General features: G+C 36.8%; 1 protein-coding gene and 1 long non-coding RNA gene across 2 annotated transcripts; both read right to left on the minus strand.

Annotated features, from left to right (window-relative positions):
- Nucleotides 1-323: 323 nt before the first annotated feature.
- Nucleotides 324-872, minus strand: LOC135839577 (uncharacterized). The gene is made up of 2 exons (XR_010557619.1): nucleotides 509-872; nucleotides 324-431 (listed from the first exon to the last, which is right to left on the minus strand). It is a non-coding gene; the product is annotated as an uncharacterized LOC135839577 (long non-coding RNA).
- A 3,901-nt stretch (nucleotides 873-4,773) lies between these two features.
- Nucleotides 4,774-12,686, minus strand: LOC135839581 (DENN domain-containing protein 1B-like). Its single transcript, XM_065355667.1, has 14 exons — nucleotides 12,373-12,686; nucleotides 12,003-12,161; nucleotides 11,787-11,924; nucleotides 11,564-11,699; nucleotides 11,441-11,494; nucleotides 11,097-11,354; nucleotides 10,910-11,011; nucleotides 10,605-10,832; nucleotides 7,089-7,262; nucleotides 6,959-6,991; nucleotides 6,626-6,783; nucleotides 6,313-6,499; nucleotides 6,101-6,235; nucleotides 4,774-5,580 (listed from the first exon to the last, which is right to left on the minus strand). The coding sequence occupies exons 1-14, from the start codon at nucleotides 12,387-12,389 to the stop codon at nucleotides 5,290-5,292; spliced, it is 2,070 nt and encodes a 689-aa protein (XP_065211739.1). The 5' UTR covers nucleotides 12,390-12,686; the 3' UTR covers nucleotides 4,774-5,289.
- Nucleotides 12,687-14,967: the final 2,281 nt, after the last annotated feature.

Raw genomic sequence — 14,967 nt, forward strand, 5'->3', positions numbered from 1 at the left:
TTGTTCAATTTTAATATGAAAATCGAGGTTGAAAAAGTGATGAAAAGAGCGCTAGATGTGCGCGTGGCGCTATCTCTCGGAATATTACGGAACTACGTGGAATTCAAGCTTTACAAACGAGTTTTCTGATCGTAGTTCCGTAATATTCCGAGAGATAGCGCCACGCGCATATAGTATTACACAGAAGCAGAGTTGGCGCGATTCCAGGAGCTTGAGAATCGGATTCCAAATGGTGTGATTCCACAAAATTTTGAGTCCCGATTCCGCTTATCAGATTCGCCAGATATAGGAATCCGAATCCGAATCGTAATTTTCGATTCCGATTCCTTTCGCGACTCCGATTCAGATTCCACTCACGACTCATCTTAGGATCCTCTCACGACTCCAACCAGATTCCTCTCACGACTCCAGCCAGATTCCCATCACAACTCCTTAAATTTCATAAAAATGAAGCATTGAAGATGAAATGAACATTCTAACAAACATTTATGTAAAATTTTCAACTCACCATGTTATTAGTAAAACAATGATAAATTCTAAATTCATCATTCAGATTCACTTTCACAACCACTTTTCAGCGCCAACCGGCAAAAATTAGATAAAAGAAATTTGGGCTTTTCTACAATCCGCGGGTTGCATACTCTCTGCCTGTTCTTATCACTCCTGGTAGTCCTGGTAGGCAAAACATTCCTCTGTGCTATTAAAAATACACGGATTTCGAAGTTTTTATGTAAAAAGTCCAACTTTTTCGATTGTTCGCGGATGCTGGTGAACTTGAATGTGGTCTCAAATTAAAGACAGTGAAATTCCCTATCGATTGATGTATAATTTTTATCATTTCGCGTAAAAATAACGGTTTTATGAATACTTTTATCCACTGTTTCTTCGTAATGTCAACTTTGAACTAAAAATACTCGAAATTTCGATCGAACACATAGGTATTTTACTATATCAAAATGTTTGTAATTTTATTCTCTTTAAAATGGGTGCTCGCCCAAAGCTCTACCTTTTACCGTTCAAAAGTTTTCGAAGTTTAAAGTTGAGGAAACAAGCTTCAAGCGGTAAGTATTGAACTTTGAACTAAAAATACTCGAAATTTTGATCGAACACATAGGTATTTTATTATTGCAAAATGTTCGTTATTTTATTCTCTTCAAAATGGTTCTTCACCCAAAGCTCTAGCTTTCACCGTTCAAAAGCTCTCGTAGTTTAAAGTTGCGGAAAGTGGTTAATTCAGTATGTTAATCAGTCCGCCATTACTGGCCGTTAGTGTTGAACTGTTGATCACTAACCACTTTCCGCAGCATTAAACTACGAGAGCTTTTGAACAGTAAAAGCTAGAGCTTTGGGTGAAGAACCATTTTGAAGAGAATAAAATAACGAACATTTTGCAATAATAAAATACCTATGTGTTCGATCAAAATTTCGAGTATTTTTAGTTCAAAGTTCAGTACTTACCGCTTCAAAAATACCTATGTGTTCGATCAAAATTTCGAGTATTTTTAGTTCAAAGTTCAGTACTTACCGCTTGAAGCTTGTTTCCGCAACTTTAAACTTCGAAAACTTTTGAACGGTAAAAGGTAGAGCTTTGGGCGAGCACTCATTTTAAAGAGAATAAAATTACAAACATTTTGATATAATAAAATACCTATGTGTTCGATCGAAATTTCGAGTATTTTTAGTTCAAAGTTGACATTACGAAGAAACAGTGGATAAAAGTATTCATAAAACCGTTATTTTTACGCGAAATGATAAAAATTATACATCAATCGATAGGGAATTTCACTGTCTTTAATTTGAGACCACATTCAAGTTCACCAGCATCCGCGAACAATCGAAAAAGTTGGACTTTTTACATAAAAACTTCGAAATCCGTGTATTTTTAATAGCACAGAGGAATGTTTTGCCTACCAGGACTACCAGGAGTGATAAGAACAGGCAGAGAGTATGCAACCCGCGGATTGTAGAAAAGCCCAATTTGAATTTGGGTGATTTCGTTCATTGTGAGAGTCTAGAGAATCGTAATGAGGAGTCGTGAGAATCGTAATGAGGAGTCACGAGAATCGAAATATCGGAGTCGCGAGAATCGAAATATCGGAGTCGCGAGAATCAAATTACCGGAATCGCGAATCATATTACATTTGCGATTCCTGCTTGAAAAGAGTCAGATTTCACATTTTTCGATTCATCTGTCAGGTGAATCGAAAATGGAATCCGATTCCGGAATCGGATTCATGCGATTCTCACGACTCCTTAAAAAAATCGGAATCGCGCCATCTCTGCACAGAAGTAGTGCCTGCTGGTGGCTTTTATTTCTAACTATAAGTGGAAATGTGATAGTGTATATGGCCAACCTGGTGTCAACGTACATTTAGGGTCTACTACTGTGGTAACACTGCGTCCGTCCTCGTAAGCGGAGCTCCGTCCGAGCTACGTAGAGGAGAACGAGCTAGTCTGTAGATGACAGTGGCAGAATTAGTATGTCTGTTACCAGTCGTCTCAGCGTGAGTCTGTTCTTATAGCTAGGAGAGACACCAACGTGTATCTCCGTGCTCGTTCTCCCTGATCAAGAGGACAAAGGACAGCTCGCCATCCGTGTTCGGTTTAATTACCAACCCATTATAATCTTAAATGAGTTAATTTACCCGTTCGCGGGAGTTTTGTTAATATACCCCATCGAGGGAGTTCGGTTAATGTTTAAAGTACCCCATCGTGGGAGTTAATTTGTGTTAAAGTACCCTTTATGGGAGTAATTTCTGTTAATTTAACGTAAATAAATACCTCTTGAGTAACCAAAAACGTATTTATTATCGTAATATGCAATATTCTAATTCATCTGAACTGTGTATCCTGTGCTATCCGAGCAAATAACAGGTAAGTCCACATAGTGGTAAAATATTCCGTCTAAGTGGTATTTCCAGTCTTAACCCCCCTAACTAGGTAATTATTATCATCTTCACACTAGCACAATACAGGTGTCTTATTATATTACAGAAAGAGCTAGAGAGATGAATGAAGCGGCGTTGAGTAGGCAAAAATAAGGGCTTTCAAAAGCATCCTTGAAAATTTCAGGCCCATGCACAGGGTGTCCACAAATTGAAAAACTAGTTTGGTCAAAAAATTCAAACTGGTTTTTACTGGCGCAATGTAGGTATTCTACACACTAAGGTGACCAAAAGGTGATATGAATTTATGGAAACTGGTTTGTTAATTTGGAACTGGTCAACAACAAATACCGAAAAATTGTAGATAGAGAAAAAAGTTTGAAACAAAAGTTGTACAGCGTGAAAATTACATAATTCTGTCTTATCACATTTTGAAACCGGTTCATTGGTTCGCATTTAGCAACCAGTTTTTGACAATCACCTAAAAATTGAAGATAAAGAAAAATGCTTGAAACAAAATTTGTAGAGCGTGAAAAATTGAACCGTTTTTGCTGATCGGATTTTGAAACCGGTTCATTAATTTGCAACCAGTTATCGAAATTACCTAAAAATTGGAGATCAAGAAAAAAGCTTGAAACAAAAGTTGTGGGGCATGAAAAATTACACAATTCTGTATAATCAAATTTTGAAACCAGTTCATTGGTTCGCCTTTTGCAACTGGTTTTTGACAATCACCTAAAAATTGAAGATAGAGAAAAATGCTTGAAACAAAAGTTGTAGAGCGTGAAAAATTGAACCATTTTTGCTGCCCGGATTTTGAAAATGGCTAATTAACTTACAATCAGGTAACTTTTGATGACTTGCTGCGATTTAATGAACCGGTTTCAAAATCTGATCAGCAAAAATGGTTCAATTTTTCACACTTTACAACTTATGTTTCATTTTTTCCCCTATCTTCAATTTTTAAGTGATTGTCAAAAACTGGTTGCCAAAGGCGAACCAATGAACCGGTTTCAAAATGTGATTATACAGAATTGTGTAATTTTCCACGCTCTACAACTTTTGTTTCAAGCTTTTTTCTCTACCTTCAATTTTTCGGTATTTTTTGTTAACTGGTTGCAAATTGACGAACCGGTTTCAATAAATTCATATCACGTTTTTGTTGCCTTGGTGTGTAGAATACATTGCGCCAGTAAAAACCAGCCAGTTTGAATTTTTTGACCAAACCAGTTTTTCAATTTGTGGACACCCTGTGCATGGGTCTGAAATTTTCAAGGTTGCTTTTGAAGCCCTTATTTTTGCCTACTCAACGCCGCTTCATTTATCACTCTAGCTCTTTCCACTGAGAAATAAAAGCCATGAGGCACTACTTCTGTGTCATACTGTATAGCGTTCATTTTGCCACTTTTTCGACCTCAATTATTATTAAAAACAGAACAAAGTTTGATTTTTTCTCCAATAGATGGCGCATTGGCGCTGTGTGTCCATTTAAGAGTTGAATCATGGTTGAATCAAATAACTTGAAAAACGCCGTGTTTGATGTAATTTTTATGCCTTGTGAGTAGGCAACTTCTCCGACAGCTAACAGAACATCACTTTTTCCCAATTAAGCGTATGAAAAATAGTTTTCAGCCAAATTGAGACCGCTGAGTTGAATTCTACAGTTTTTATTCTACTCGATGATGACAACTTCCCTTCCACGGTCCAAGAAATCTTGGCTTAATTCACTTAACTGAATCCAAAAAAAAAACAACGCCGAATATTACAATTTTACTATAGGATAGGTAAGTTGAAATTTGATAAGTTATTGGGAACTGGTTACGAAGAAATCTAGAATTGCCTAACGTCAAATTGCGGGTATTGGAAAAAGAATAAATAAGTCCATTAATTAAATACGCTACAGTACTCGATTTTAATTAAATTCACATTCGAAAACAACAACGAACAGAAAAAAAAAGATAATAAAATGAAACATAGAATACAATCATATCACTTATCATTTAGATTAATATTGAAATGATGAGTATATAAATAAAACGATGAGAAAAATGATTCATTCGAATGAAATTTAAAAATAAAAAAAAAAGAATAAATAGGCTTCAATACGCGCAATTGGTAAAACACAAAATAATCAGCTCACTGGTTTCTCAACAATAATAATTACCAGTAGGTAAACATAAAAAAAAATGGGAACATTTTAAACTAAAAAAGAATTTTTAAAAATATATCGAATATTCATTCAACGAACTCTAAAAATATTGCACAGACCTGACAATGACAATTACATAATAATAATGCATAATTTTTCTACAATATTGTGCACAGCAAAATTATAAATCCACCACTTTTCTCTCGTTGGAGAGAAACAAGGGAAGGGATAGTATTTGACGAGATAATGTTAATGCTACTCGAATTTCGTCCATTCTGATTTCGTTTTAACAACGTTTTGAAAATCGGTAACGTCGCTGGATTCATTCGAGGCGGGCAACGCCAGTCGATGGAAATCGATTCCGTATTCGCTCAATAGCTCCGAATCTTTTTGAGATTGCTTTTTTTCCGGGTAGTAATACGGGTAGAGTGGATTTATGACGCCGACCGTAGGTGATAACGCTGGTTGCCCGGTCGAGGTTGATAGTGGGTCGAAGTCACTGATACTGGATGACGAATCTAGTCTGATTAAATCTTGCGGTTCGTTCTGCAATAATTTAGAATTCAAATCGTAATTACTACTAATGTTTTTATTTATACTGTTGAAAAATAAATTACAATTGCGCTCGATTCGATAATCTTATTCTTCTTTTCATCACGAGTGACTAATTGTTTTATGGCCTATTTAGCTCGAAGTAAACGAATCTCATTTAATGAGATTAGCAGAAAATTTCCGAAGTATCGAATTATCTATCAGAATATTCGTTTTTTGAACCACGACAAAGATGCTATATGTCTGGCAACAAAAAAAAAAAAAAAAAAAAAATTTCAAGAGTCGAATTTCATTTTTCGATCTTCGATCAATTTGATAAAAATAAACGTCGACAATTTTCTGTTTTAAGAAACCAAAATTTGACAAAATTCAAGTTTCGAAATTTCTATCGGAATTTTTAAATATTCCAGTTTAGGAAAAATGAAAAAATAAAAATTATCATAATAAAAATGGACAGAAATATTAAATTCAGCGCAGGTAAGCTCAAACAAAGGTTAACGAATATTATTTCTACCATATGAAATTTTGATTCAGAACTGGACGACTGCAAAGGCTCGTGAAACGATTTGAACACGCTGTCTGTATCGTCCGAATATGTTTTCGTGTTTTTCTGTAATCTTGGATATTCGTGAGATTTATCAACTGGTAACTAGAAACGTGAAAAAAACCATCGTTATGGAATATTTGGTAAAAAAACGATTATTTTCTCTTTCAAACGCTGAATACCTTAGGTTTTTTCAAAGAAGGCGACGCTCCATCGCTTTCGCTAGATATGGTATAAAAATTACGAAATATTACATCTTGCAAATCGCCCATCAAATCCATATTCATTGGCGAAAAATCATCATCTGAACCGGGCGACGAAGAGTTCGGCTTTTCTAATAAATGGAATTGCGATTTATCGTCAATCGTCCTATTGACAAGTCAAAACAAAAAAAAAAAAAAATTAGAAATGGAACCAAGTTGATTATTAAGCCCGAGCGCGAACATCATTCGACATTGTTCAAGGTGAAATTATTCGAGTGGAACGTAAACGTACCCAGATGACGAATTGTGCTTCGAATCCAAGGCTGGAAAATGTGCTCGTACCATCGTCGGCGAACTAGGAGCTGAGTTTGGTTTGTCTTTTTTAGTATCTTTCAATTTGGATCGAAATTCTTTATACACTGATCGCATGTCTTTACCTCGTTCTTTAACCTAATTTATTGGAAAATGTGTTTAGAAAATGTCGCTAGTTCAATTTATATTGCATGAAGGCCTGAAGGGTCATTCAGAGTTAAATCTGTTCGATTTTGGGACCTAAAACTTTGAGCAAAATCGGTAGACCTGAACCCAAAAAATGACCCTTCAGATTTCAGGATTTGATACTTGCCGAATTCACAGCAGATTTCATCGCAGGATTTGCCTGAAAAACAATATTAGAAAATAATTCGTTAATATTGGCAGAATTTTTCAAATAGAAAAATTGTTTGTAAATTTCAACACAGCAGCGAACTACTTACTCGTTTGATGATGGTTTTAAAAATAACGGTTCCTTCTTTTTTTTTGATATGAAGCCAGTCTCTGTATTGTTGCATTTTTGAACTAGATTTATCGCAATGATTGCACACTTCCAATTCGAATTCATCCGAAAAGCCCAGACCAGCATTCAACAAGTCTAATCTTTCTTCGATAAACTGCACACGAAACAAAACACAAGAATTAATTATTTTACAAAATCAAAATTTCACCAAATTGATCTGGAAAGCTGAACGTTGATATGAACTCTATTTGTAACTTCTCAAATCGATTGAAAATAATTGGTGAATTGTTAAAAATCAAATTTGGGCCAAAAATGATTTAAAAAAAATCAAAATTTCACCAAATTGATCTAAAAAGCTGAAAGTTGGTATGAACTCTATTTGTAACCTCTCAAATCGATTGAAAATGGGTTCGAACCGTTCTGAGCAGTGTTTCGAAGCCTTCAGAATTTCGAAAAATGAAATTTCCACAAAATTTCACTCAATGAAATTGGAATGCTAAAATTCACTTTCTACCCTAATTTCGACGTGCTGAGTCGATTTAAAGTGGTTACAAGTCGTTCTGGAGCCTCCAGCTTATGTTTCAGAAATTCCAGATTGTCAAAAGATTCCATAAAACCAGAAATTTACATTTCCAAACAGGCCAAAACCTGCTTTTGAAAAAATAGCGGGTTATTGATCAAGTAGGTAAATTTTCATGATCCTATTTAAAAATATGGAAATTCCAAAATACGTCAGACAAGGGAACCTCTTGAGGTGTCCGCCTCCGATTTGAACGGGACCGCGATTTTTGGAAAGAGCATGGTCTAATCTCCCCCCCCCCAAATCAAATTTTCAGCTGCCCAGCTTCATATCTCCATATTTGGCGAGCGTTTGAAAATTCAAAATTGACAGTTTTTGGTGATTTAAGCTTTTTTTAAAAAAGTACATACATGATCAGCAAAAATGACCAAAATAAGACCTAAAACTAATATCAATTCCTCAAATCCAAATTTCACCATTTCTAGTCATTCTGGAACATCCAGGGCGATTTTTAAATTTCTCCAGAATTTTGAATTTGCCCCAGAAGGTGTCAATATGAAGTTGGGCAGCTGAAAATCGAGTTGTGTGTTATACTCGACCGGTTTGCGAAATTTATCCACATTTGAGTGGATTCTGGAAGGGACACCTCAACAGTGGTTTTTTGTCCAGTTTTTTTCATAATAAAAATATCCAAAGATCAAAAACTTCCCAATTTTGAGGACATTTTTGAAACTTGCGCGAATCGTTGTATTTTGTCCAAAACTACCCCCCCCCCCAATTCAAATTTCACCATTTTCAGCCATTCTGAAGCCTCCAGCGCGATTTTTCAAGTTCTCCAGAATTTTGAATTAGCTCCAGAAGGCGTGAATATGAAGTTGGGCAGCTTAAAATCGTGTTGTGTAGTATACTCGACCTGCTTAACGAAATAATCCACATTTGAATGGATTCTGGAAGGGACATCTCAAGAATGGTTTTTGGTCCAGTTTTTTTCAAAATAAAAATATACAATGATCAAAGTACATATTCCCATTATCCAGGAAATTTTTGATGACAAAAGACAGCGATTTGCGCAAATTTCAAAAAACTTCTCGCAAACGGAAAAATTTAGATTTTTTGGATATTTTTATTACGAAACAGCTGGGACAAAAAACCACTCTTGAGGTGCCCCTTCCAGAATCCACTCAAATGTGGATAAATTCGTTAAACAGGTCGAGCATAACACACAACTCGATTCTCGGCTGCCCAACTTCGTATTCACGTCTTTTGGAGCAAATTCAAAATTCTGGAGAAATTGATAAATCGCACTGGAGGCTCCAGAATGGACGGCAATGGCTAAATTCGCCCTCGTGGGGATAGTTCATGACAAAATACAGCAATTCGTACAAGGTTCAAAAATTTCCTCGCAAATGGGAAGTTTTTGATTTTTGGATATTTCTTTTTTTTATGAAAAAAACTGGACAAAAAACCACTCTTTAGGTGTCCCTTCCAGAATCGACTCAAACGTGGATAAACTCTATAAACAGGTCAAGCATAACACACAACTCGATTTCCAGCTGCCCCATTTCGTATTCACGTCTTTTGGAGCAAATTCAAAATCCTGGAGAAATTGATAAATCGCACTGGAGGCTCCAGAATGGACGGCAATGGCTAAATTCGCTCTAGTGGGGTTAGTTCATGACAAAATACAGCAATTCGTGCAAGGTTCAAAAATTTCCTCACAATTGGGAAGTTTTTTGATTTTTGGATATTTTTTTTTTATTAAAAAAACTGGACAAAAAAACCACTCTTTAGGTGTCCCTTCCAGAATCGACTCAAACGTGGATAAACTCGTTGAACCGGTCGAGCATAACACACAACTCGATTTTCAGCTTCCTAACTTCATATTGACACCTTGTGGAGCATATTCAAAATTCTGGAGAAATTGAAAATCGCGCTGGAGGCTCCAGAATGACTGAAAATGGTGAAATTTGGATTTGGGGGGTTAGTTTTGTACAAAATACAGCGATTCGTGCAAGGTTCAAAAATTTCCTCAGAATTGGGAAGTTTTTGATTTTTGAATATTTTTATTTTGAAAAAAACTGGACAAAAACCACCCTTGAGAGGTGTCCCTTCCAGAATCGACTAAAATGTGTATAAACTCGTTAAACAGGTCGAGCATAACACACAACTCGATTTTCAGCTGCCCAACTTCATATTGACACTTTCTGGAGCAAATTCAAAATTCTGGAAAAATTGAAAATCTCGCTGAAGGCTCCAGAATGGCTGGAAATGGTGAAATTTGGATTTGGGGAAGTGATATTAGTTTTAGGACTTATTTTGATCATTTCTGCTGATCATGTACGTACTTTTTTGAAAAAAGCTTAAATCACCAAAAACAGTCAATTTTGAATTTTCAAACGTTCGCCAAATATCGAGATATGAAGTTGGGCAGCTGAAAATTTGGCTTTGAGGGGTGTTAGACCATGCTTTTTCCAAAAATCGCAGTCCCGTTCAAATCGGAGGCGGACACCTCAAGAGGTTCCTTGTGAGGTCTCCAGAACGACTTAAAACCACCTCCAATCAACTTGGCAAGTTGAAATTAAGGCATTAAGTAAATTTTAGCTTTTCACCTTGATGAAGTGAAATTTTGTAGAAATTTCAATTTTTAAAAATATTCTGAAGGCTTCAGCACTTCTCAGAACGGTTCGAAACAGTTTCCAATCGATTCAGTAGCGCGAAAATAGAATTCACACTTAATTTCAGATTTCTAGGTCAGTTAAGGCGAAATTTCGTTTTTTTTTCGTTTCGATTTTTGGCAAACTTATTTTCAAAAATTCGCCAAAAATCGAAAAACGGACTTCAGCATCGAAAATTTTAGCCGATGATATATTTTTATACGCTCTTTCAATCGAGCTTTCTCCGGTTCGAAAATTTATCCACTTGTGAGATATATTTTTTTCAAACAACTCCTCCGATGATAATAAAACCGTATCGTACTTGTTGAAAAATCTGCAACTCGAGCATCTTGCGTAAAAAAGGTTGAATGGACGGCGGTCTAGATTCGACGAAAGCTTCGTTACTGAAAGTGATTTTCTTGCCTTGGCTAATTTTCAACGCATCTCTATAACCACCGATCAACTGCACCAAAGCTCGCAGAAACGCCTTCGATACACCATCTCCTAAAAGTGACGCTCTATTGCTCAACTGCTTACGTAAATTATGAACCTGAAACAAACACGCAGCGAGAATAAATAGACCGGAAACGAGACACGAAGCATTCGCACTTTCGCAGCTACACTTACTACATCAGAAGGAAGACTTTCTAAATCGTGGAAAGGCGAATCGATCGTATTGTTATCCGCGTCGAGCATCACGACGTCGCCTAAATCACTAAATCTGACGTGCTGTAAATATGAAAGAAAACACCAATCACGTTACCATTGATTAATAATAATTTGCAATCGTTCACTCTCGATTAAATTTTTTTACCTGCAGTAACGAATGTGGCAGTCCGATTAAATAAGGCATAGGAGCTAATAAATATTCTATTAACGATTTAGGTAACACTGGTATGAAAATATGTTGCCAATTCATCGGGTACAGTAACGCATTCGCTGATTGAACACAAGCACTCAGTCGAGATAATTTCTTCGACGTAAAAATAATACGACGTTCGCACAACATCGAAGCGAATATCACCATCATATTTCGAATATCGACGGCGTTGTAATATTCCGTCAGATTTCTCTGTAAATGCGATAAAAAAAAATTAATATAATATAAGATGTGTCAGAATCAAAGATAAATATCAGTTCGACGGATGCTGTACGTACATTCTCCGGTATACTAGGAAGCGTAAAAGGTCTAGGTGCTTCGCAAATGAAAGCCTAAGAAATACATAAAAATGAGTAAAAAACAAGATTAAATTATCGATAAGCTAATTCGGAATATTGCACCTTCATAGACGGGTTAATCGATATGGATAAATCGAACCCGGTTCTAGGAATTTTATGTTGGTACACGCCGTCGAGAAATTTCCACAACTGATCAGAATGAGGTCCTTGAGTTAATTCTGAGATGTAATTTAGAAATCTAACAAAACAAACATTCGTTCGTTGAAAAAAATCTTCCAATCAGAATCAGCAATGTATTAAAATACAGGAACTGTGAGAGATTTACTTGCTGAAAGCTTCGTGCCATGGAAGATACGTGAGAATAACCAAAGCTGTCTCCGAAGCTGGATCGTGACGACAAAATCCAAACGTCCATTTCGAATCGACGTTTGTCAAAACGAACGAATAATGTTGCATTATTTTTCTGCAAATCCCAAGTTATCATTATTTATAATATTCGTTCAACAGTGAAATAAAAACACATCTTCTTTACTCGACTCACCGATCGAATTCGCAAGGGAATGCGAACTCTGGAACTAATTTCAGTACAGCTTCGTCTTTATAAGTTTCGGGAAACTTTTGTATGATCCAAGCCTTGTTTTGGTCACCTTTCGGACCAACGACTTCGCAAAAACACTCGAAAAAGTGTTTAACATCTTGCCTGCGCAGACAACAAACAAGAACAAAGACAGAGTAACGTTAATGATACGAATTAAATAACAGGAACTAGATAATCGTAACTACGATAAGAGAAGACAGGAAACAGATGTTGATTAATCTCCGAATACACAATTGCCATTTTAACGAAGGAATCGAATTGTATTCTGGAGGTTAAGTGTTGATAAATTCGTACTATTAATGTTTCAACTTACCTTAATCGAGAACCCATCTAGGATTATTATAATAATACGTCGTACTGTAGTGATATCACATCATCTTGGTATTATAAAATACTGAACTTTGTTGAGCATAGTTTACGTGGAAGAATTCACCAATCTGGAAATTCCGTACGAACAACTCGAGTAAAAAACATAGTTGCTGGGTAACTGGAAACCAGAATCTAGAGAAAATTCATCACTTGTTCACGATGATTATTACAAGGTAAAATAAATCGAACAGGATGAAAACAATTCGCGACACAGTGGGATTTTTTATTTTTTGTTGATTGATAAGGAAAGGATGATTCATGACCATAGATGACAGAAGAAAGAGACGAGATATGCGACTTCGACTCGGAACTGAAAGAAGTTAGTAGCGCTCCTAACGGAATTCTGTAGAATCATATCGGATTCGTTTCGGCCGTTCCGGAATGGTTTCATTTCAGTTTCAGTTTCGGCTTCGTTTCGGTTTCGGCGAATCAAAATTCAAAACAAAAATAATTTTGTCTGTTTTGAGTCTTTGACTTTGGTTCGTCTAGTTTGTTTTGTCCATTAGTATGATGGTGTAGGTTCCTGGGTCTGGGGCTTAGGCAGGGATGGGGCCCGGCCCAGGACCAGGACCCAAAACCCGAAAAAGCCCCGATTATTTCCTTGAAGCCCGAATGTCCAAGCCCCAAAACCTTAAAAACTGTAACCTACAAAGCCCTGGCCCAAAGCCCAAAACCCTTTCCTCTGAAAAGTGAAAACCAAGCCCAGAACGTGAGCCCCAAAACCCAAACTGTGATCACTGATCAGGGCTTTTTGGAGCTTTTCAGGGCTTGTGCAAACTGTTCTGACTTCTGTGCATCTCAAAACTTCAAAAGTCGAAAAAGATGATTTTCAAAAAAAAATTCACAACTTCAGCAAAAAGTTCAATATTTCAAGGGGTTTTTGGTACATTAGGTAGTTCATTGTTCTTTGAAAAATGATACTTGAAAAATTTGGACAATAATTAAAAATTCCAAAAAATTTAATTCTGATTTAAAAAAAAACTGTTCCATTTAAATAATTTTGAAAAAAGCAATCGGAATCTGCCCTTAAAATGTTTAGTTCTTTTTTTCAACAGAAAATCAAAACAGATTTCATTTTATTCTTCATTAGAATTGTAATTGAAGGGCTTCATGGAGAAGGGGCCTTAGTCATTTTTTTCACTGATTAGTGATTTTTATAAATTCAAATGGACTTGAAAAATTTTTCTACCAGCTAACATTTTCCAATTCGTTTTTTTTTTTTTTCATGGAAGAACAGTTCAATATCACTAAATAAAAAGTCGTAGCAGTCTGCCGCTACGTAAGAGCCAAATTTTTGTGCCAGAAATATTGAGGGCTCTTGAACTACTCGCACCCTCGCTTCGCTCCTGTGCTTCGCCTGTGTTGGGGGGACTTTGTCCCCCCTGCCCCCCTTGGGCTTTGCCCAATTACCTCCAGCAGATGTCTTTTTTTCATGTTCTATGCTTCAGTTGAACTACTCGCACCCTCGCTTCGCTCCTGTGCTTCGCCTGTGTTCGTTCCCCCTAAACCCCCCTTGGGCTTCGCCCAACTCTCTCCTTCCACTGTTTCCTTCTTATATTCGTGGGGGGACTCCTTCCCCCCTGCGCCCCCCTTGGGCTTCGCCCAACTCTCTTCTTCCTCCTTCAAAAAATGTGGTAACAAACCTGTCTTGACCCTGAAACAGATCAAATGAGGTTGGAAGGTTTGAACTGGCAAAAGGCACTTCTGGTACATTCTCCCAATGCACTGTGAAAATTTGGACCCTCTAGGTCAATTTGGAGGGGCTGTAGGCTTGGCTAAACGTCAAAATTTTCAAAAAACCCGTATAATTGATGAAAAACTCCACTTTTTTGACCCTGAAGAGGGGTCTACTGAGGTTGGAAGGTTGAAACCTGCAAAAGGCACTTCAGGTACATCCTCCCAATGTACTGTGAAAATTTGGACCCTCTAGGTCAATTTGGAGGGGCTGTAGGCTTGACTAAACGTCAAAAAACACGCAAAAATCCACTTTTTTGAATCTGGAGAGGAGTCAAATGGGGTTGGAAGGTTGAAACCTGCAAAAAGCACTCAAGGGGCACCTTCTCGTTGTATGCTGAAAATTTGGACTCCTAAGGTCGATTTTAAGGGTGAGGGGGTCAAAAATAGGAGTCAAATGTGGTTTTTCTCACCTTAATCAGAGTGGGGATGACCTAGGAAACTGAAATTTGGATATGTTGATCACAATGAGAGTACTAACCAATGGTATAATTTTGGACTCTTTTCATCTTTTTGGGGTCATATTATGCCCCTCCAAAAAAATGACCTTTCTGTAAAAATGAGGTTGGAAGGTTTAAACATGCAAAAGGCACTTTGGGTACATCCTCTTATTGTACTGTGAAAATTTGGACCCTCTAGGTCAATTTGGAGGGGCTGTAGGCTTGGCTAAATGTTGAAATTTTCAAAAAAACACATTAAATGGATGAAAAAATCCACTTTTTTGATCCTGGAGAGGGGTCAAATGGGGTAGGAAGGTTGAAACATGCAAAAGGCACTTCGGGTACATCCTCCCAATGTACTGTGA

This window comes from Planococcus citri, chromosome 3, assembly GCF_950023065.1.
Source record: "Planococcus citri chromosome 3, ihPlaCitr1.1, whole genome shotgun sequence".
Lineage (NCBI taxonomy): Eukaryota > Metazoa > Arthropoda > Insecta > Hemiptera > Pseudococcidae > Planococcus > Planococcus citri.